The 22,382-nt window shown below is 45.2% G+C and overlaps 2 protein-coding genes across 5 annotated transcripts in view; one reads left to right on the forward strand and one right to left on the reverse strand.

Annotated features, from left to right (window-relative positions):
• LOC140197283 (acid-sensing ion channel 1-like) overlaps positions 1 to 2,218 on the forward strand; it is a 69,489-nt gene extending 67,271 nt beyond the window's left edge. The window contains exon 10 of the mRNA XM_072257216.1: positions 1,644 to 2,218. Within this exon, the coding sequence (XP_072113317.1) occupies positions 1,644 to 1,748 (105 nt within the window). The 3' untranslated portion in view covers positions 1,749 to 2,218. The remainder of the gene's footprint in view (positions 1 to 1,643) is intronic.
• A 1,532-nt stretch (positions 2,219 to 3,750) lies between these two features.
• Positions 3,751 to 22,382, reverse strand: part of LOC140197300 (uncharacterized) — a 37,146-nt gene continuing 18,514 nt past the window's right edge. For 2 of the 4 annotated variants that reach the window (XM_072257242.1, XM_072257249.1), the window contains exons 10-17: positions 21,151 to 21,393; positions 19,762 to 19,860; positions 17,550 to 17,743; positions 16,958 to 17,132; positions 11,872 to 12,028; positions 10,055 to 10,208; positions 6,835 to 6,946; positions 3,751 to 5,854 (exon numbers count right to left, since the gene is read on the reverse strand). In XM_072257242.1, coding sequence (XP_072113343.1) covers positions 5,673 to 5,854; positions 6,835 to 6,946; positions 10,055 to 10,208; positions 11,872 to 12,028; positions 16,958 to 17,132; positions 17,550 to 17,743; positions 19,762 to 19,860; positions 21,151 to 21,393 — 1,316 coding nt within the window. In that variant the 3' untranslated portion in view covers positions 3,751 to 5,672. Of the gene's footprint in view, positions 5,855 to 6,834; positions 6,947 to 10,054; positions 10,209 to 11,871; positions 12,029 to 16,957; positions 17,133 to 17,549; positions 17,744 to 19,761; positions 19,861 to 21,150; positions 21,394 to 22,382 lie in introns of those variants that run through there. The other 2 variants (XM_072257268.1, XM_072257257.1) reach the window with 2 other exon arrangements.

Below are 22,382 nucleotides of genomic sequence, written 5' to 3' on the forward strand. Positions count from 1 at the left end.
TATTCATTGAAAGTGGCATCACAGGTCAATAGGGTTGTAAAGAAATTTCCGGCTTATTGGCCTTCATAAATCAAAGTATTAGGTTAAGGAGATGATGTAGTGTTGAAGTTGTAGAAGACATTGGTGAGGCCTAATTTGGAGTATTGCGTGCAGTTTTTACACCTATCTACAAGAAAGATGTAAATAAAAAAGAGTGCAGAAAAAATTTACAAGGATGTTACCAGGTTTGGAGGACCTGAGTTATACAGAAAGATTGAATAGGTTAGGACTGTATTCTTTAAAATGTAGAAGATTGAGAGGAGATTTGATATAAGGCAAAATTAGGATGGGTATTGGTAGAGGAAATGCAAGCAGGCTTTTTTCTTTGAGTGGGACTACAAGAGATCATGAGTTAAGGGTAAAAGGTGAACATTTTAAGGGGAAATTTTTACTCAGAAGGTCATGAGAGTATGGAACAAACTGCCAGCGCAAGTGGTCCATGCGAGCTTAATTTCAACGTTTGAGAAGTTAGGATAGGTACACGAATGGTCAGGGTATCGAGGGCCATGGACCCGCTGCTGATCAATGGGAGTAGGCAGTTTAAATGGTTCAGCATGGATTAGATGGGCCGAATGGTTTGTTTCTGTGCTGTACTTTCCTATGATTCTGTGTACTAAGATACAGTGAAAGGCTTGTCTTACATACTGTTCATTTGCACACTGTGAAATATTACCATGCACATACACTTCATTCATTCATGGCTTGGCTTCACAAACAAAGATTTAGGAAGGGGGCTGCCCACGTCTGCTGCAGGCACGCTGGTGGTTGACGAGGCCAATAGGGGACAGGCAGGCCCGACCACGGCGGCTGCAAGGATGGTCGTAGATGTGGGCATGTCCTTCGGCCTGCGCAATGGTATTTTAGGTGGAGTGCAGTTAGCGTGGTACTGGCCCCACCCTTTACACCCAGGGTTCATCTTGCTAGCCTAGCAAGCTGGGACGGTGCCAGCGAGGGCCTCAGGTAGTAGGATTTATGTCGGAGTGTTGTTCTCCTAGGTGGATGGCCTGACAAGGCTAACGAGCCCCATCTGCCTGGGTTTGGATTCAGAGTTGTCCTTCTCTTAGGCTGGCTGCCAACCAAGGCTAACGACCCCAGCCTACCCATCCAGTTATACCGCCGGACACTCGGTCGCGCCATGACGTAGCAAGCTCAGTGGAAATGGGGGGCACAGATGAGAAGGTGTTGCTATGGACGCAGTAATGTAGGAGAGGCCATTTGCAGTGGCCTCCTGCCTAGCCGACCAAACAGTGACCATGGGGCAATCACTACACCGGGAAAGGACAGGTGATGTATTGCACGTACACTTTCCCTGGGTGAGCAGGATGTCCCCCCAGACAAATTAGAACACATCTCTGTCAAATACACTTATACAAACATCTGTGCTGCTGTGGGAATACACAAATGTATAGTACACGTGTGTTCACATGTATCCAGAATGCGGCTGTGACATGTTAACACTGATAATTTCAAAATAGGGGCATTTGGTTGGAAGCTGGGGGGGGGGGGGTTGGGGTTGTGGTTTCTAGGCGGAGACAGTGACCGAATGTAGCTTTGAGATTGCCCTCCCCACCCGTGTAATGTTGTTCTCCTTCCCTCCCTTTCAGAGTACCTGCGACACGCTGCGGAGCCACTCAGACAGTCTGGGCTTCACCCCCAACGTGCTACCCCGCCACCACACCCTGGGTAACTTTGAGGAGTTCGCCTGCTGACACCCTGGGAAAGATGGTGGGTCGGTGGGGAAGGAGGACAGGCAGCGGTAGGGAGAGGGGAAGCACTGGAAACCAGGGACTGATCGCTGACCCCTCTCCTACACTAGAAGTCAAGCACTCCGCAGTGCCACTGGTAAATATTTGCTGTAATTACTGTACAGGAGACACCTCTATCAACACATCCATCTACCTCTACCCTTCCACGTCTTGGTTAACAGTTCCACCAGTATCACCTCCCTCCCACCCCTGGCAATGTGTCATCTTTGTGGTCTGGATTGATCCTTCTTCAGGTTTGAACTTGGAGGGGTTGGGGAGAGCAAGACAGAGTTTCTGGCCTGGAGATCTCAGACTCTTGTTTTCCAGAGTTCCCTCACTCCCTCTGGCATGGGTTTGACTGTGGGGAGGGGGTACTGGGACAGAATAGTCCAACTCCACGCTTGGCCCTGCTGCATCTATTCCCCGCGCCCCGCTCCCCCCCCCCCCCGCTTGTGCTGGGACCATCACACTCTGCCCTAGGCTCAGGCGGAGAAGAGCCTGAGGGTCAGAGAGGTCAATGGCCAGACTAGCACAAACCCACAACCTGAGAATGACCCAATCCCCAGTTTAACGGTTCAGAAGGAGCAGTGGGTCAAGAGGGTGACTCTGGAGTTACTGTAACTGAGAAGGTAAAACACAGGGAAGTGAGAGAGACTGCAGTATTTGTAAGTCACAGTCATACAGCATGGAAATGGGTCAATCACATCCCACTGGACCAGTGGGTGCCAGATGTATTATTTGTAATTGTATTTATTTATTGATTGATGTTAAGATACAATGCAAAACCTTTGTTTACACACCATCCAGTATGTTTATTCTTGGCTTTACTGCTTGAATATGGGATTTTTTCTAAATGTGTGGGAGGGTGATCTTGAGTTTGGCCCCCACACTGACACAGGGCTATGGTTTAATATCTTATGAAGGGAAAGTGCCTCCACTGCCCCTTCCACAGTGCAACAATCCCTCAGTACCTCCCTCAGCGCTGCCTCTTCCATTATGTTGCTCCTTTAGTATTGCTCTTCCCACAGTGTGATACTTCTTAGTACTACCCCTCTCTCAGCACAGCCCCTCACACAAGGTGACCCTTCCTCAGCACAGTATTTCTCATGGTTTGGGTCCGTGGATTATTTAGTGGTATTGGCTGGATAGCTTTCTACAGGCATCTGCCATGTCTGTGTGTGACACGGGGAGTGTGAAACCTCCAGGCTTCAGGACAATCTACACTAACCCAAGTTGGCCCCATTGGAGGTTTTAGGATGAATTTCATTTACAGGTGCAGCCCACAGTGATAATACCTCACCCTGTGTTTGGAACCTCTTCACTCCAACTGACTGCAACAGTCACAGCATGTGAAGGACTGGTTGTAAGATCCATCCACCTGATTACCTGCTCCTCCTCTCCAGTTTACACTGCATCATGTTCACACCAACACTATTCTGTCTTCCCCTCCTATTCATAGTGAGAATACCCAGCAATTAGTTCCAGACCCACTAACTGGTTGGGAACATTTATTCTGAACTCAGAAAAACACAATGTTAGAGGAACTCAGTCTTGATCTGATCTAGGGACTCAGCCCGAAACCTGGACAGTTCCTTCACCCCCACCCAACAGATGCTGCTTGACACACAGTTCCTCTAGCAGATTATCTGTTGCTCCAGATCCAGATCCAGTCTCTTATCTTGTCTTTATTCTGAACACTCCTCCCAACCCATTAATAGCCTCAATCCCACCCTCTCCTCTTGTTTATTGACCTCTCTGCCAAGGGAAATATGACTCACCCAGTCCCTGTTCTGTACCAATTCCCAGGAGTCACAGCCAGGTCAGTGACTGCCAGACACCTGTTCCCATCCAAGCTACCTGCCCAGTGAGTCACCACTTGAATGAATGTATGTGTACTGTATTGATGTAGCTTCCCTTCGACTGAACACCCCCCCCCCACTCAGCCCAGGTGTTCTCCCCACTGTCTGCATGCTGACCAATCAGTGTGATCACCAACCATCTCTCATCCTTTGTGAAATATATACATAAACTATACAGAAATATATAACACCAACTTCTGGCACGTTGTGAATGTACTAATGATGTAAAGTTAATTCAGGAAATAAATTGTACTCATTTTAACTGGTGAATGGGTGTGCTTTCCCAATGACATTCCCAGTCATTCCTGATTGGCTCTTTCTCTAAGCTTGATGTCCTTAACCCCAATTAGTAATTGATTTATTATTGTCACACATTACAGTGAAAAGCTTTTGTTTGTGCACACCCCCAAATATTTAATTAGGAGTTGAGTTGGCCTATTGTGACTACATCATCTCCTTGACGGAACTGTCAAATCTATCCCGGTCTCTTGTTCTTTGTGGGGCTGTGGAGGATATTTATCCAGCTCCCTACTGGAAGTTATGACGCCATAGCTCTCAGACCTTGTAAAATACACAATCCACTAGTCTTTTTATTCCTTTTTGGAGTTGTCCACCCACCAGGAGTGATGACTGAAGGTTGCTCCACAGGTTTTTGGACTTCCACTTCCTTATCGCGGGAAGAGACTAGGAATGAGAGGGGTCAAGGAAGCAGGGAGGAAGATAAATCTAGGTACATAGGCATGACAGGAAATAGGCCCAGGGAGAGAGGGAAAATTACTTCACTGCACTTCCAGTTATCTAAACACAAAGCAGCACATAGCTTCAGCCACAAGAGTGGGACTACAGCAATGGAGTGGTACACTGTCAGAGGGGCAGGGGGGAATGACTCTGTCAGAGGGTCAGTGGCAGGGGAGTGAAAACACCAATGGAGTTTAATCTATTTTAGAAATACAGTATGGTAACTGTGAGGATACCCACACGGTTACAGGGAGAACATATAAACCCCTTACAGACAGTGGCGGAATTGAACCTGGGTTAATAGCACTGTAATAGCATTACATTAGCTGCTATGTTACAGTACTGTCCCACATTACTTTAGATGAGACATTGAAATACTACTGAAGCCCTCAAACTCTTTTGCTGCTATGGGAGAAGGCTGTACATTAACTAACTTGACCTATTTGTTTGATTACAGCACTCATTTCTATTTTAAAGCACTTTGTGATTCATTTTGATTGCAGAAAATAACTGGAGCCACACAGAAGTGCCAGGAGAAAGAGTGATTTACTTGTGAAATATCAGTTTACATAATCCATTCACACCTGCAAGGCCACTGGGAGAGGGTGAGGGCGGTGGGCAAGAAATGGATACCATAAATTAACCCCACCCATTGGGTTCAGTTCCCAGGTGTTCCAGACAAGTCTCACTTCCCATGGATCAGATACCAATGATTGCAGTAGGTTGTCGGGCTGAACCTGGCAGTTACAGTCCTTGTACAAGCTGACATGTTCAAAATTTCAACACACCCAACCCTCAGAGTGTGGTGTTTGCTGGTATTGTGGATTTCAGGGGGCTGGTCATTGTAGGGATGTTGCAGGGAATATTCTTCCAAAGCCCTCCCCGTGATCCAAATCCAGCAAACAGGACAAAAGGGGAAAAGAGAGGGACAGCACGAGCTGGACACAAAGTAAAATTCCCTTTGTACTGTCCTATAATACACTGCCAGGGTCAGACACAGAGTGAAGCTCCCTCTAAACCATCCCATCACACACTCCCAGGGTCAGACAGAGTGAATGTTCCTTCAATACTGTCCTGTTACACATTCCAGGGCAGGAACAGCATGGGTTATAAAGTTCCCTGTGCATTTTCCAAAAATAATAAACCAAAACATGATAGATGCAACACAATCCACTCTCACTCCCAAGGCAGGGACAGCACAAGTTAATAAGCGTGGAGCTCCCTTTGCAATGCTGTCACTCACTCCCCAAGCTGGACACTCACACACCATCCTTTCACCACAGGATGCTTTTCAGTCTTCAGCCACCATTTCCTCATCTGAGGCCTGGTCCAGAGGGAGGGCATGCAGGTTGTTGGCACGGATGCTGGTGATTCTGGGGCAGTCTGCCAACAGTGCACTGATACCAGACAGCGTCACACCTGTTCTGTCGAGGTTCACCTGGACCACCTTAGTCTGCCTTAGGTTCTTCAGGCCTAGAAATCAGAGTACACAAGGTAAGCCATTAGCCCGGTCTACATCACATCAGTCTGAGAAATTAACTCCTTCTGCACTATGTGTCAAAAGTAGGGTGGTGAGGGCGGCATCTGGCACACTGGCCTTCATCATTAAGGACAGGAGTTGGGAGGTTATGTTCCCATCATGTGATATCCGTGAGGCTACACTGGGAGTACTATGTACAAGTTCAGTCACCCTGTTATGTGAAAGGAGTTATTTAATTGGAAAGAGTCTACAGAAGATTCCTCAAGAATGTTACCAGGACTTAAAGGCCTAAGTTATAGTGAGAGGTAGGGGAGGCTGGGACATTCATTAGTGTAGGAGAATGAGGAGTGATCTTATAAAGGTGCATAAAATCATGAACGGTGTAGATAGGGTGAATGCAATCTTCTCCCTCCACCTGGAGTCAAGGGAATTCAAAAATAGAGGGTGCAGATTTAAGGTGAGAGGGAGAGATTTAATATGGATGTGAGGGGCAATTTCTTCACAGAGAAGGTGGTAGGTGGAGCATACTGAAGGTACACTGTGGCTTCTCCTGTTTATTATTGCCACATGTACCAAGATAGAGTGAAAAGCTTGTCTCGAACACTGTTTATACAGATCAAATCATTACACAGTGTACTGAGCCAGATTAAGATAAAACAATAATAATGTGGAATAAAGTAAAAACTACTGAAAAAGTGCAGTGCGGGTAAATGATAAAGTGCAAGATCATAAAGAGATAGATAGTGAGGCCAAGATTCCATCTTATTGCAGAAGAGGTCTGTTCGAAAGTCTAATAGCAATGAGATAGACGCTGTGCTTGAGCCTGGTGGTAGCTTTCTGGCTTTTATCTTCTGTGCAGTGGCAGAGGGTAATGTCCGGAATGAATGCAGTCATTTGTCAGTGAGCTGGAAGGTGGGATGATCTAAGCCTGGGGGTCCCATAAGGAAGCAGTGGATCAGGGGAAGGGCAGTACCTCGGTCTGTGATGCGAGTCTGGCTCAGGTTCACCTTCAGCAGTTGCAGACAGTGCCTCAGCCCCTGTGTCACCACCGTGTCCCCAATACGGGTCGATGCCAAGCTCAACGCCTGCAGTTAAACATCAATGAACAGTCTGATTATTCAGCTGGTCCCTCCCCTTCCCTGCACCCACTCTGAAGTATGCTCAGATTCCCCACACCAACCCAGATTCCCCCCCCCCCAGGGAATTCTGAACTTAAGACAATTACAGTACATGGGTATGAACCCAGCTCTGTCTCAGGTACAGAACAAAGTTACATGAAAGGTTTGCCAGGAGACAAATGAGGATTTTATTTAAAGATATAGCATGGTAACAGGCCTTTATGGCCCACAAAGCCTGCGTCACCCCCTTACACCCATGTATTACACCCTTACAGACAGCAGCAGTATTGACTCAGGGTCACTGGCACTGTAATCGCATTATGTTAACTTCTATGCTGTAGTGCTGTCCTGCCCCAATTCTCTCCTTAGTCTCTGATACTCCAGTGGAAACAATCTAAGTATGTGTAACATGTCCTTACAGCACACACAACATCCTCCAATCCAGGCAGCATCCTAGTAAATCTCTTCAGCACCCTCTGCAAAGCCTCCACATCCTTTCTGTAATGGGGCAATCAGAACTACACACAGTACTCCAAGTGCAGCCTAACCAAAGTTTTATACAACTGTAACACTTCTTGACTCTCAGGCTCCTAGCACTGAAGGCAAGCATATCATAATCTTTCTTTACCACTCTATCTACTTGCATTGACACTTTTGGGAAGAAACTAGATCAGCAAATTTGCAGATGCGGGCATATTGGACAGCAAAAAAAAAAAGGATTAATAAAGCTTGCAGCAAGATCTGGAGCAACTGGAAAAGTGGGCTAAAAAAATGGCAAATGATATTTAATGCAGACAAATGTGAGGTGTTCCACTTTGAGAGAACAAACCATGGTAGAATTTACTCAATGAACAGTAGGGCACTGAGGAACGTGGTAGAATAAAAGGGATCCAGGAATACAATCCATTCCTTCAAAGTGGTATACAGGGTCATAAAGAGAGCTTTTGACATACAGGCTTTCATAAATCGGGAGTATTGAATATAGGAGTTTGGATGTTATATTAATGTACAAAATGCTGGCAAGGCCTGATTTGGCACATTGGGTATAGTTCTGGTCACCTATCTACAGGAAAAATATAAATAATTTTGAAAGAATGCAGAGAAAATTTATAAGAATGATTCCAGGATTTGAAGATGAGTTACAGTATAGGGAAAGGTTGGATACTTTATTGCCTGGGGAGTTGGAGAATGAGGGGAGATTTGATAGAGGTATACAAAATTGAAGGGTATAGATAGGGTGAATACAGGCTTTTTCCAGAGAGATTGGGTGTCATCTTAGTGGTTGGCGCAATGATATTACAGCTCAGGGCATTCTGGAGTTTGGAGTTCAATTCCAGTCCCATTCTGTAAGAAGTCTGTGGAATGTATGGGTTTTCTCTGGGTCATCTGGTTTCCTCCCACAGTCTAAAGATGTACCAGCTAGATTAATTGGTCTTCGTAAATTGTCCCATAATTAGGTTAGGATTAATCAGGTTTGTTAGAGGTTGCTGGGGCACTTTTGGTAAGGGCCTATCCTGCTTTATTGCTAAATAAGTAAAAATAACTAGAGGTCATGGGTTAAGAGTGAAAAGTGAAATATTTAAGGGGAACATGAAGGGGAGCTTCTTCATTCAGAGGGTGGTGCCAGTGTGGAATGAGCTACCAGTGGAAATGATGGGTGCAGAGAAATTTGGATAGGTACATACATGGATGGCAATGTTTCAAGTACAAGTCGATGAAGAATAGCAGAATAGCAATTCAGCATGGATTAGATGGACTTGTCTGTGCATTAGTGCTCTATGACTCTATCTGGACTCCACACTCACTGTGTATATCACTGGTGTGAAGGGTCCTGGGCCAGTAATCTGAACACTAGGAATTCAAACCTCACTGAGGCCAAATTAGGAAATCTTGGGGCACAGACAGAGTGAATACACAGTCTTTTTCTCAGGGCTTGGGAATCAAGAATTAGAGGGCAGAGGTTTAAGGTGAGAGGGCAAAGATTTAAAACAGACCTGAGGGGGTAACTTCTTCACCCAGAGGGTGGTCAGTATATGCAATGAGCTGCCAGAGATCGTGGTTGACTCAGGGACATTAGTAACATTTAAAAGGTAGTTGGACAAGTACATGGATAGGAAAGGTAGAGGGATATAGGTCAAATGCGGGCAAATTTACATAGGCATCTTATTTGGCATGGATGAGTTGGTTACAAGAGCCTGCTTCTATGCTGTATGACTCCAAGTGAAGTTTGTTACAACATACTCAGGAATAAAAATTTGAACATAAATTTCGGGCAGCATGGTAGCATGGCAGTTAGTGTAATACTATTACAGAACCAGCAACCCGGTTTCATTTCTGCCATGTCTGTAAGGCATTTGTACGTTTCCCCTGTGACCGCATAGATCTCCTTTGGGTGCTCCGGTTTCCTCCTACTTACAGGTTAGTAAGTTAATTGGTTACATGGATGTAATTGGCCGTGTGGGCCTATTGGGCAGTTACCATATTGTATCTCTAAATAAAAAAAGCTGGAAGCAGGAGGAATCAATACACACAAACTGTTGGAGGGATTTAGCCGTTCAGGCAGCATCTATGGAGAGAAATGAACAGACGACATTCCACGCTGCGATCCTTCCTCAGGTGGGGGAAGAAAGCCTGGATTATTGGCTGGTTCACAGGGAGGTTTTGTTCAACCCAAAATTGCCCAGGTATAAAACTGGGGCCACCTACAGAAGGGGAGACAGCACAGCACCAGCTTCCTGCCCTCTCTGGGAAATAAAAGATTACAATGAATTATTAGATTTATTTGTTGCATGTACACTGAAGCATACAGTGAAATGTTATTTAAATCAATGACTATCACATCAATGAATATGTGCTGAGGACAGCCCACAAGTGTCGCCTTGCTTCTGGCACCAACATTGCATACCTACAGCTTACGTCTTTGGAATGTAGGAAACCGGAGCACCTGGAAGAAACCCACACAGTCACAGGGAGAACTCCTCATAGACAGTGGTAGAAATTGAACCACAACTGCTGGTGCTGTAAAGCATTACGTGGTTCCCTCAGGAGTCCCCATCACCAAGCCCTGCCGCAGACCTGTAAGTGGGGCAGGTTCCTGACGCAGTGGGCCACTGCCCTACTACCCACGCTGGTGCGGTCGAGGCACAGCTCCTCCAGGTACATCAGGGGCTGCAGGTGAACCAGCCCAGCATCCGTCAGCAGGGTGTTGCTCAGTGACAGCTTGGTCAGCCTGCATAAGTGGACAGAAGCCTTTAGTGAGAGTCTGCAGACAACACCCTGTGAACAAAGAACCACTGTGCACGCATATTGTCACAAGCTGGACTCTGAAACACTGCAACAGACTGGTACTGGAATTGGTTTATTATTATCACGTGCACCAAGGTAATGTGGAAAAACTTATCTCGCATAATGTTTATTCAAATCAATTCATTGCAAAGAGAATTGAGGTAGAATAAGGTAAAAATAGAATGCAGAATAAAGTAACAGCTACAAAGAAAGTGCAGTGGAGGTAAACAATAAAGTGCAAGATCACAATGAATTAGATTGTGAGGTCAAGAGTCCATCTTTTTGTAACTAAAGATCTATTTAACAGTCTTACAACAGCGGCAATGGAGCTATCTTTGGTACATGCATAATCACAAAGCAGAATATCGTGCAGTCCCACACACGATGCCTGTAAGTAACCCAACTGGGCACTCAGGAGTGCGCATTGCAGCACAGGGTCCACAATAACAGCCCATCTTCAGAGATGCTGCCCATAAGCACACAATGGTTGTGCGTAATTGCACAAAGGGTCTGCATGAACATGAACTGGAACTGCTGCTCCAGCTGCTGTCACAGGATGGTGATCAGAGGCTGTGTGTGGTTCAAACCTGGTGCTTTCAGGCCTATCTTCAGGACCACTGGGCTGTGGTGACAGTATATCATAAACACAAGAGATTCTACTGATGCTGGAAATCTTGAGCAATGCTCACAATATACTGGAGGAACTCAGCAAGTCAGACAGCATCTATGGAGGGGAGAGGAAAGAGTGCAAGCTGGCAGGTGACAGGTGAGGGGGAAGGTAGGTGGGTGGGGAAGAGGGAATGAAGTAAGAAGCTGAGGGGGAGAGGTGAAAGGTAGAGGGCTGAAGGAGAAATCCAATTGGAGAAAAGAGTGCACCGTGGAAAAAAGGAAGAGGACAATCAGAGGAAGGTGATGGGCAGGTGAGGAGAAAGTGAGAGAGAGGAACCAGAATGAAGAATGGAAAGAGAGAGAAAGAGCAGAGGGGAGAAATTACCATAAATTAGAGGAATATATGTTCATACCATCAAGGTGAAGGCTATCTTTGTGGGATAGGAGGTATTGCTCCTTTAACCTGAGTGTGGCTTCATCATGGCAGTAGAGGTGGCCACGGACTGACATGTCAGAATAGGAATAGGAAGTCAAACTGAAATGGGCAACCACAGGGACATCCTACCTTTTGTAGCGAACAGAGCAAAGGCAAAGCGGTCTCCCAACCTGCATCAGCTTTCACTAATGCAGTGGAGGCTGCTCTGGGAGCAACAGGTACAGTAGATGAAGTCTCATCTGGAAGGACTGTTTGGGAGCCTGAATGGCAGTGAGGAAGGCAGTGCAGGAGCATTCATCCTACTTGCAGGCTGTGAGGGTGATGTGGAACTGGTGGATACTAGAAGCTGAGCCAAGCATGAAACAGCCATCATCACACTGAACCCCAAAGCAGGTCTGAAGGGCTGAATGACTTCCTATTTTCTAGGGTTCTTTTCCCAAGTGTTCAGTGACTGCATAGGGTGGTAGTTCCCCTTCCCACCCAGCCAATGTTCTGTGCCTTGTCTCACAACCACTCATCGATGGCCCTCTGTGTAGCTGGCTAGGAACAGGGCACTGCTCACCTCAGCAGCCGGCCAAGATGGCTGACACCTTCATCTGTGACGTGAGTGTAATCAGTGAGATCCAGCTCCAACAGTTGATCCAAGTGAGACAGGAAGCGGAGACCACGATCACTAACTGAGTGTCTGTCTGGCAGCTTCAGGTGAATCAACTTCAGACCTAGGAGTAGAGGAACAAAATGAGAGGGGCGTTCCTCAGCCCATTACACACAGAAGTCACATTTTCACTGCTGTTGGATAGGGTTCCAAACACAAATTACACCTGAGTAAAGCTCTCTCCAGTACTTTCTGGCTACATCTTAGCCCCACCCCCTTCATCACTGGACAATCAGTACAGAAGTGGGGGGTGGGGGGGTGGAAGAGAAGGGGATGTCCTAGTTAACCTGCTACTGAGGCTGGCCAAGATAACTATCAGTGGGTGTGGAGATGGGCAGCAAAGGATTCTGTCTGGGCTGACTGCCTAGCAATGTTCAGAGGGTATGTCCATGCCTAGATAATTGTTGAAAAATTACAAGGAATATCTAGAGGTAACATGGAGGTGTTCTGAGACCAGTGGGCATTGCAGGAGATAAATGCCATTCTTGATGATGAGAATGTGTTAGTTCAGTTTGTGCTGGTCATGATTTGTCTGGTTTTTTTGTTTGTAATGTGATTGTACATTTGTTTGAATTTATAATAAAATTATTTTGTAAACAAGGGCAGAAACACTGTCAGTTAGATTCAGAGTAAATCTCCCTCTGCACCACCCCATCAAACATTCCCAGGGCAGAAACAGTACAGGTTAGATCCAAAGTAAAGCTCCCTCCACACCATTCAATCAAACACTCTTAGGGCAAAAACAATGTTGGTTAGATACAGAGTAAAATTCCTTAAAAATATAAGAAACAGAAGTGAAAACAGGACATCAGACCCGTAAGTGCTTGTCATGTGAAGAGCTTTTGGTGGCTCTGGGCCTATTTTCACTAGAATTCAGAAGAATGAGGGGTAACTTCATTGAAACCGATCAAATGGTGAAAGGCCTTGATAGAGTGGACATGGAAAGGATGTTTCCTCTGATGGAAGAGTCCAGGACCAAAGGACACAGCCTCAGAATTTAGGGGTGTCCTTTTAGAACAGATGAGGAGGAATTTCTTTAGCCAGAGAATGGTGAATCTGTGGGATTCTTTGCCACAGGCAGCCATGGAGGCCAAGTCTTAATATGTTGTATATTTAAGGCAGAGGTTGACAGATTGTTGATTGGTCAGGGCATGAAGGGATTTGGGGAGAAGGCAGGAGATCGGGGCTGAGAGGAAAATCGGATCAGCCATGATAAAATAGCAGAGCAGACTCAATGGGCCAAATGGCCTAATTCTGCTCTTATATCTTATGGTCTAAAGTCTACTCTACCGTTCAATGTGACCATGACCGATACAACCTTGGCCTGCACTTGTCCTATTCTCAACTTTCTTACAAATAAATATCTGCTACCCTCTCTCATGAACACATTCAATGACACTGCCTTCACAGTTTCACTATAGTACAGAATTCCAAATGGTCATTTATTTATTTAGAGATACAGCACAATAACAGATCCTTACAGCTCAATGATCCTTACAGCCTGTGCTGCCCTATTACTCTCATGTAACTAATTAACCTAATAACTTGTGTATCTTAAGAACGTGGGAAGAAACTAGAGCACCCAGAGGAAACCCATGCGGTCATGGGGTGGACGTACAAATTCCTTACTGACAGTGGCGTAATTGAACCCAGGTCACTGGCAATAGTGTCATCGTACCGCCCTCAAAATCGAGCCTCAGAGGAGATTCTTCCTCAAAGTATATGAGATGGGCAGATGCTTATAGAAACATAGAAAATAGGTGGAGTAGGCCATTCGGCCCTTCAAGCCTGCACCGCCATTCAGTATGATCATGGCTGATCATCCAACTCAGAACCCTGCCTTCTCTCCATACCCCCTGATCCCTTTAGCCACAAGGGCCATATCTAACTCCCTCTTAAATATAGCCAATGAACTGGCCTCAACTGTTTCCTGTGGCAGAGAATTCCACAGATTCACCACTCTCTGTGTGAAGAAGTTTTTCCACATCTCGGTCCTAAAAGGCTTCCCCTTTATCTTTAAACTGTGACCCCTCATTCTGGACTTCCCCAACATCGGGAACAATCTTCCTGCATCTAGCCTGTCCAATCCCTTTAGAATTTTATACGTTTCAATAAGATCCCACCTCAATCTTCTAAATTCCAGCGAGTATAAACCTAGTCGATCCAGTCTTTCTTCATATGAAAGTCCTGCCATCCCAGGAATCAATCTGGTGAACCTTTTTTGTACTCCCTCTATAGCAAAAATGTCTTTCCTCAGATTAGGGGACCAAGACTGCACACAATACTCCAGGTGTGGTCTCACCAAGGCCCTGTACAACTGCAGTAGTACCTCCCTGCTCCTGTACTCGCATCCTCTTGCTATGAATGCCAACATACTATTCGCCTTTTCCACCACCTGCTGTACCTGCATGCCCACTTTCAATGACTGGTGTACAATGACACCCAGGTCTCGTTGCACCTCCCCTTTTCCTAATCGGCCACCATTCAGATAATAATCTGTTTCCTGTTCTTGCCACCAAAGTGGATAACCTCACATTTATCCACATTAAGTTGCATCTGCCATGAATTTGCCCACTCACCTAACCTATCTAAGTCACCCTGCATCCTCTTAGCATCCTCCTCACAGCTAACACTGCCGCCCAGCTTCGTGTCATCTGCAGACTTGGAGATGCTGCATTTAATTCCCTCGTCTAAGTCATTAATATATATTGTAAACAACTGGGGTCCCAGCACTGAGCCTTGCGGTACCCCACTAGTCACTGCCTGCCATTCTGAAAAGGTCCTGTTTATTCACACTCTTTGCTTCCTGTCAGCCAACCAATTCTCTATCCACTTCAATACCATACCCCCAATACCGTGTGCTTTAAGTTTGCACACTAATCTCCTGTGTGGGACCTTGTCAAGAGTCTTTTGAAAATCCAAATACACCACATCCACTAGTTCTCCCCTATCCACTCTACTAGTTACATCCTCAAAAAATTCTATGAGATTTGTCAGACATGATTTTCCTTTCACAAATCCATGCTGACTTTGTCTGATGATTTCACCGCTTTCCAAAAGTGCTGTTATCACATCTTTGATAACTGACTAGCATTTTCCCCACCACCGATGTCAGGCTAACCGGTCTATAATTCCCCGGTTTCTCTCTCCCTCCTTTTTTTAAAAGCGGGGTTACATTAGCCATCCTCCAATCCTCAGGAACTAATCCAGAATCTAAAGAGTTTTGAAAAATTATCACTACTGCATCCACTATTTCTTGGGCTACTTCCTTAAGCACTCTGGAATGCAGAACATCTGGCCCTGGAGATTTATCTGCCTTTAATCCCTTAAATTTACCTAACACCACTTCCCTACTAACATGTATTTCCCTCAGTTCCTCCATCTCACTAGACCCTCAGTCCCCTACTATTTCCAGAAGATTATTTATGTCCTCCTTAGTGAAGCAGACCAAAGTAGTTATTTAATTGGTCTGCCATGTCCTTGTTCCCCATGATCAATTCACCTGTTTCTGACTGTAAGGGACCTACATTTGTCTTAACCAATCTTTTTCTTTTCACATATCTATAAAAGCTTTTAGAGTCAGTTTTTATGTTCCCTGCCAGCTTTCTCTCATAATCTTTTTTCCCTTTCCTAATTAAGCCCTTTGTCCTCCTCTGCTGGACTCTGAATTTCTCCCAGTCCTCAGGTGTTCCACTTTTTCTGGCTAATTTGTATGTTTCTTCTTTGGAATTGATACTATCCCTAATTTCCCTTGTTATTCTGAAACTGAAAACCCAGGTTCTAGATAGCCCTAATTCCATTCCCATATCTTGAGCAACATACATGAAATGCAGAAGGATCTCAGTGGGTCAGGCAGCATCTACTGCAGGAAATAAATAGTTGATGTTTCAGACTAAGACTCTTCAACAGGTCTTGAAAGGAATGGGGCATAAACCAGAATAAGAAGGTGGAGTGAGAGCACGAAGTACCAGATGGCAGGTGACAAGTAAGATCAGGTGAGAAGGAAGATGGCTGGGGGGGAGGGGAGTGTTGAAGAAAGATCTGAGAGGGCATAGGTGGTAGAGGTAAAGGACTGAAGGAGGAATCTGACAAATGAGGGCAGTGGGCCATGAAAGAAAAGAAATAAGGAGGAGTATCAGAGGGAGATGAGGAAGAGAGAGGGGAACCAAAATGGAGAATGGATAAAGAGAAGAGGGAGAGGAGAGATTACCAGAAGTTAGAGAAATCAATGTTCATGTCAGCAGCTTGGATGCTACTGAAGCAGAATATAAGGTGACTATGGCCCCCAGGAGACATGCAGAATGGTGATGGGAAGTCAAAATGAGATGGGTAGCCACTGGGAGATACTGCTTTTTGCAGTATATAGAGTGAAAGTACGTGATGAAGCAGTCCCCTGTCTACATCTGGTCTCACCAATGTAGCGGAGGCCATTCCAGGGGCACAAGATACAGTAGATGACCCTGACTAACTCACAGGTGAAGTGTCACCTCACCTGGAAGAACTGTTTGGGACCCTGAATGGTGGTGAGGGAGGTGATGTAACAGAGTTGTAGCACTAATCACGCTTTCAGGGATAAGTGCTTGAATGGAGAGATAAGGGGATAAGGAAATCAGGTAGAAAGCAATCCCTACTGAACACAGGGAGTGGGGAACGGAAAGAAAAACGTGCTGAATGATAGGATCCCGTTGTAGATGGCAGATGTTATGAAGAATGACGTGTTGGATACAGAGGCTCATGAAGTGGTAGATAAGATCAAGAAAAATCCTATCCCTATTATGCAGCAGGAGGATGGAGTGAAGGTGTGTGGGAAAAGGAAGCGATGTTGGTGAGGACAGCATCAAAGTTATGGAAGGGAAGCCCTGTTCTTTGAAAAAGAAGATCTTATTTGTTCTAGAATGGAAAGCTTCATCCCAAGAACAGATGCAGAATGGACTGAGCAGAAAACCAGAGGAGATAGTGTGGACAGTGCTCAACATGGCCACTGTTGACTCACCCGAGATCATCTGTAGGGTGACATCGCCACTGAGAGACTGCAGGCCAGACACACTGAGTGAAGAGAGGGTGGAATGGGAACCCAGTGCCTGGAGGGAACTCTCACTGATGCTTGTGTTGTCCAGATGCAGGGTTTGAAGAGATGGGAGATCCTTCAAGGCTGAAACATCACAGACCTGGAGATGGAGAGAGCAAGAACAAAACAGAACAGTGCCAGGGAACAGATGCTTTTACAGCAACTCAAGTTCATTGTTTTCCCACAAGTTCTCACTGCAGCCAGCAGCATTTAACACATGTGTAAGAATTATTTGTGTGCCTGTACAATCACCAAAAAGATTGGAGTCACTAGAGCAGGAGTGTTAGTCTGTACATGACTCTCTCCCTCAGTGACCCGTTCTCTACCCCCGCCCCCTTCAGTGCGGGTCAGCGCATGCATGCTTGTGACCAATCTGATCGCACGCGAAAGAGAGAGCGTGCAAAAGATATTAGCATCTCGGGAGGAGCAGGTAATCAACCCCCAGAGTGTAGCTACTTTTACAGTGCACTGGAGGTGGATCACACACCTCTGGCAGTAAGCCCACCCACTTACTGACCTTAGTGTGCTTGATGCTGAGGTAGCGAAGTTGTGGAACTGCAGAAGGGAGCACAATCAATACCCGATCACTGACACCCGTTTGATTCAGACTGAGGTGGACGAGTGACGCAGGAGCATCGCCCAGGTAATCCATCATTCCTGAGTCGCTTACTTTGGTTTGATCCAGGACCAGGTGGGAAAGGCACCTGAGACCTTTGAGGAAAAAAGCAGATTTCTCCTACAGTTCTGTGCTGATGTATTAGGACAGTGGGAATTTTAACAGTCATACTCTCCTCTGCCTCCACTATCCTGGGTTACCTTTTTCAGCCGTTCTCACTCCCTGTACACACCCATCCATCTGTTCCTAGAGACCTGCTGACTAAATCCCCGGCAACCAGTTCTCTATGGAACATAGGCGGTACAGAGATACTGTAAAACCACACCCAAACCATTGCCACCAGAATTCCTTGCTCCCTTTGCTGTGTTTGAGTATTATGTGCAGTCCTAGTCACCCTATTACAAGAACATGGAGGCTTTGAAGAAGGTGCAGAAGAGGTTAACCAGGATGTTGTCTGGATTGGAGGGTGGGAGCTATAAAGGAAGATTAGACAAACTTGGATTGTTTTCTCTGGAGATCCGAGGCTGAGGGGTGACCTTATAGAGGTTTATAAAATGAAGACAGGCTAGACAAATTGATTTTTCCCCCCCCCAGGGTACAGATGTTGAATAAGAGAGGACATAGCTTTGTGAGAGGGAGTAGGTTATAGGGAGTTGCACAGGGCAAGTACTTCCCCGCTCCCAACCCTGGAATGTGCTACTGGGGATGGTGGTGGAAGCAGACATGACAATGGCATTTAACAAGTGTTTAGACAGATACACAAGCTGGCACAGAATGGAGGGATATGGACCATGAAGACACAGGTGGGATCAGCTTAATTTGGCATCATGGTTAGCAGGGCCATTATGGGCCATGTGCTGTACTGATCTATGGTCTACTCCATTCCTGGAGTACTAACTTCTGGTGAACACTTGACTCACAGCTTGACCATGTTCTGTGCAATGAAGAAGAGATAACTGGTGAAGAGTGACAATGGGACTCTGGTGCAGACTGTAACATGTAGGGCAAGCCCCACTTCAGAAACAATGAGGACACCCTGACCTTGTGTAATCCTCAGAAGACAGGTTTAGATTTGCGATTTACTGCTATAAGAAGTCTACTGGATGGAATTATGTTTCACACCTGAAGAGAAGATATAGACCATGGAAAATGACCCAGAACACTGCCTCAAAACCGGAGTCTAGGGGAAAAAAAAACACTACAGGGAATCTGCAGTGTTGACCTTTCAGCAATACACTTTCATCTAAGTTAAAGGACAAGGTTGTAATCTCAGGATTGCTACCCATGCCACATGCTTGTGAGGCAAGAAATAGGAAGGTAGTGCAGTTCTGTGACTAAGCAGATGGTGCATAGGTGATTTCAATTTTCCACATATTGACTAGATTTCCATACTCTAAAAGGACTAGATGGGATTCAGTTTGTCAAATGTGATCAGGGAAGTTTCCTTAATCAACATATAGAGGCCTCAACTAGAGGAAGCTTGATACTGCAATGAGGGAATGAGACAGGGCAGATATGTTGGGAAACACTCTGGATTTAGAGACCATAATTCCATTAGATTTCAGATAATTATGGAGAAAGACAGGACCGGTCCTCGAGTTGAGATTCTGAAGTGGAGAAGAGCCAAGTTTGATGTCATCAGAAGGTTCTGGCAGACAGGGGTTGGGATAGGTTGTTTTCTAGCAAAAGGATGTTTGTTAAGTGGGAGGTATTCAAAAATGAAATATTGAAAGTACAGAATTTATATGTTCCTATTAGAGTAAAAGGATAACAAGTTTAGGGAGCCTTAGTTATCAAGTAATGTTGAGGCCAAGTAAAGATAAAAGGAACTGCCTATCTGGTGTAGGCAGTTAGGATAAAATAAGATGCACATTATATTCTCATTTCTCCCAAAACCCTCCCTTCTGCCCTCAGTGCCTCCCTTCCACTGAACAACCAATCCAAGCAACCAGCCAACTTCAGCTGCCCAACACAGGGAAGTGATATTCAGGAAGTCACCCCCCAAGTTTAAAAGGACTTCGGAGAGTCAATGTGTAATCAACACACTATGCACGACCCTCTGAAAATGTGTCCCACCTGTTTGGGTGGATCTAGACAAAGATCAGACACAAACCTTTAATGCTGCACAGACAGTTGTCGGTAAGTTTCACACACGCTGCCAGGTTCAGATACTGCAGTCTCTGCAAAGAAGTGAAAACCTCCAAACCAGAATCTAGAACAAGAGAAAGCAAGAGAATCTGAGTGGACAGACAGACAGGTGAAAAAAGTTAATAAATTAATTTATTATTGTCATATGTACCAAGGTACACATCCACACAGATCATTTCATCACATCAGTACATTGATGTAGTATAAGGGAAAACAATAACAGAACACAGAATAAAGGATTATAGTTACAGAGAACATACAGTGCAGACAGACAATAAGGTGCAAGACATAAACAAGGTAGATTGTGAGGTCAGGCACCTATCTTACACGGAGGGGCTATTCAATAGTCTTATAACAGCTATACTGGAGTCTGGTGGTACAAGCTGTCAGGCTTTTGTACCCTCCACCTGATATGAATTAAACCATTTTAACTCCACTCCCCTTTCCCATAAGTCAGTCTGTGGCCTCTTCAATTGCCACAATGAGGCCACTCTCAGGTTGGAGGAGCAACACCTCATATTCCATCTGGGTAGCCTCCAACCTGATGGCATGATTGTTGATTTCTCTAAATTCCAGTGATTTCTCCCTCCCCCTCTTTTTTCTATTTCCCATACTGGCTCCTTTTACCTCTTCTCTTCACCTGCCTATCACTTCCCTCTGATGTCTCTCCTCCTTCCCTTTCTTCCCGGTTCCACTCTCCTCTCCTCTGATTCCTCCTTTAGCCCCACCCATCTACCTTCCCCTTCACCTATAACCTGCCAGTTTGTACTTCTTCCTTCCCCTCCTCCCACCTTCTTACTCAGGCTTCTTTCCCCTTCCTATCCAGTCCTGATGAAGGGTCTTGGCTTGAAATGAAAAAAATGATTATTCCTCTCCATAGATGCCACCTGACCTGCTGAGTTCTTCCAGCATTGTGTGCCACCCTAGACATTCTTCCTTCTCCTCTCTCCCACAGGGAATAAGAAACAAAAGCCTGAAAGTACTTACACCAAGCTCAAGGATAGTTTAAACCCCACTGTTATAAGACTCCTAATAGTATCTAGTATAAGGTAGACTCTTGACCTCACAATCCAGGTCTTCATGGCCTTGCACCTTGTTGTCTGCCTGTTCTTTCTCTAACACTATATTCTGCATTCAGTTATTTTTCCCCTTATATTACCCCCAATGAACTATTTTAATTAATTGATCTGTATGAATGGTATGAACAAATTTTTCATTATAGCTCAGTATGTGACAATAAACTAATTTATCAAATTTACTCCACAATACAGTACAATGTCACAATGAAAAGTTGGTAGAGGTGCAGGAGAAACAGCAAGGACATACATGACGGGCCAGAGATCTGCAGCTGTACCTGTGATTAGGGAGCAGGATGAGAGGCTGAGGTGCTTGAGGGAGTGGAATGCTCGCAGTTTCCTCAGGAGCTCATTGGTGGTGTATGGGTAACAATCCAGCACCAGCTTCTGAATCTGACAGCCGAAGAAAATCTCAAAGGACTTGGGCCGAAGGAGACGCTCATTGATCATGTAGTGGAGGAGATGTTCTGCCAGCTCTGGGGTGAGACAGGCCAAGCTTCGACTGTACTGCATACTGGGCGCTAGGAATAAAAACTTCAGTAAAACCAGCAGGGTCCTCCCAGTAACAAACATCTGAAACACAGCAGGTCACCCAGTACAACTGATCTTACATGGAGCATCATTTTCATACACACTCAAATTATCCTTGACTGGGAGTGAGTAATACGTTAGTGTGGAGATGTATTATTCAAAATACCTTGACTAGTTGTATTATAATCTGATACAGCAATTTACATGTGCAGGACGCAAGAAGCTACAGAGAGTAATGGAGCTCAATACATTATTCAAACACATCTCACACCACTAGGTTCAAGAAAGCTACTTCCCTTCAACCAACCAGCACAACCTTAATCATGGCAGTTTAGTAACACTATTACTACTTTGCACTAGACTTTTTTGCTTCTTTCTTGTTAAAAGTCTGTTTAGTTTTTCTTGTGAATGCTGCTTATCTGATGTCACGTGCTTGTGATGCTGCTGTAAGTAAGTTTTTCAATGCATCTGTGCATATATGTGTTTGTGCATATGACAATGAACTCAACTTTGATTAACTTTCCTCACTGTCTAACCTATGCCCTGGGACTGCATGACAGGACAGGCAGAGGGAGCAATATTCTGCATCTCACCTGTCTGCTTGTACATCTCCTCCCCGCCTCCCATGTTCTTATTTTGGATTTTACCTCTTCCTTTCCAGAGTTGATAAAGGTGTCAGCCAGAAATGTCAGCTGTTTATTCCCCTCCTTGGGTGGTGCTTGACTTGCTGAGTTCCTCCAGCATATTTCATTTTGCTTAAGGTGTCTGGTATCTGTAGCATCTCGTGTGTTTGTGCCCTATGAGTATCTGAAATGACTGTGTAGAAAGAGCTTTACTCCAACCCCAGCCACCAAAGGTCCTTCCTAAAACTTGCTCTAACCCAGAGACCATTCTGGTTCAGGTTCCAGCTTTTACAGATAACTGAGGTAAAAGTTTCTCTCTTGATGAAAGCTCAGGCTCCACACAAATCTCGTCTTTA

Source organism: Mobula birostris, chromosome 1 (assembly GCF_030028105.1).
Source record: "Mobula birostris isolate sMobBir1 chromosome 1, sMobBir1.hap1, whole genome shotgun sequence".
Lineage (NCBI taxonomy): Eukaryota > Metazoa > Chordata > Chondrichthyes > Myliobatiformes > Myliobatidae > Mobula > Mobula birostris.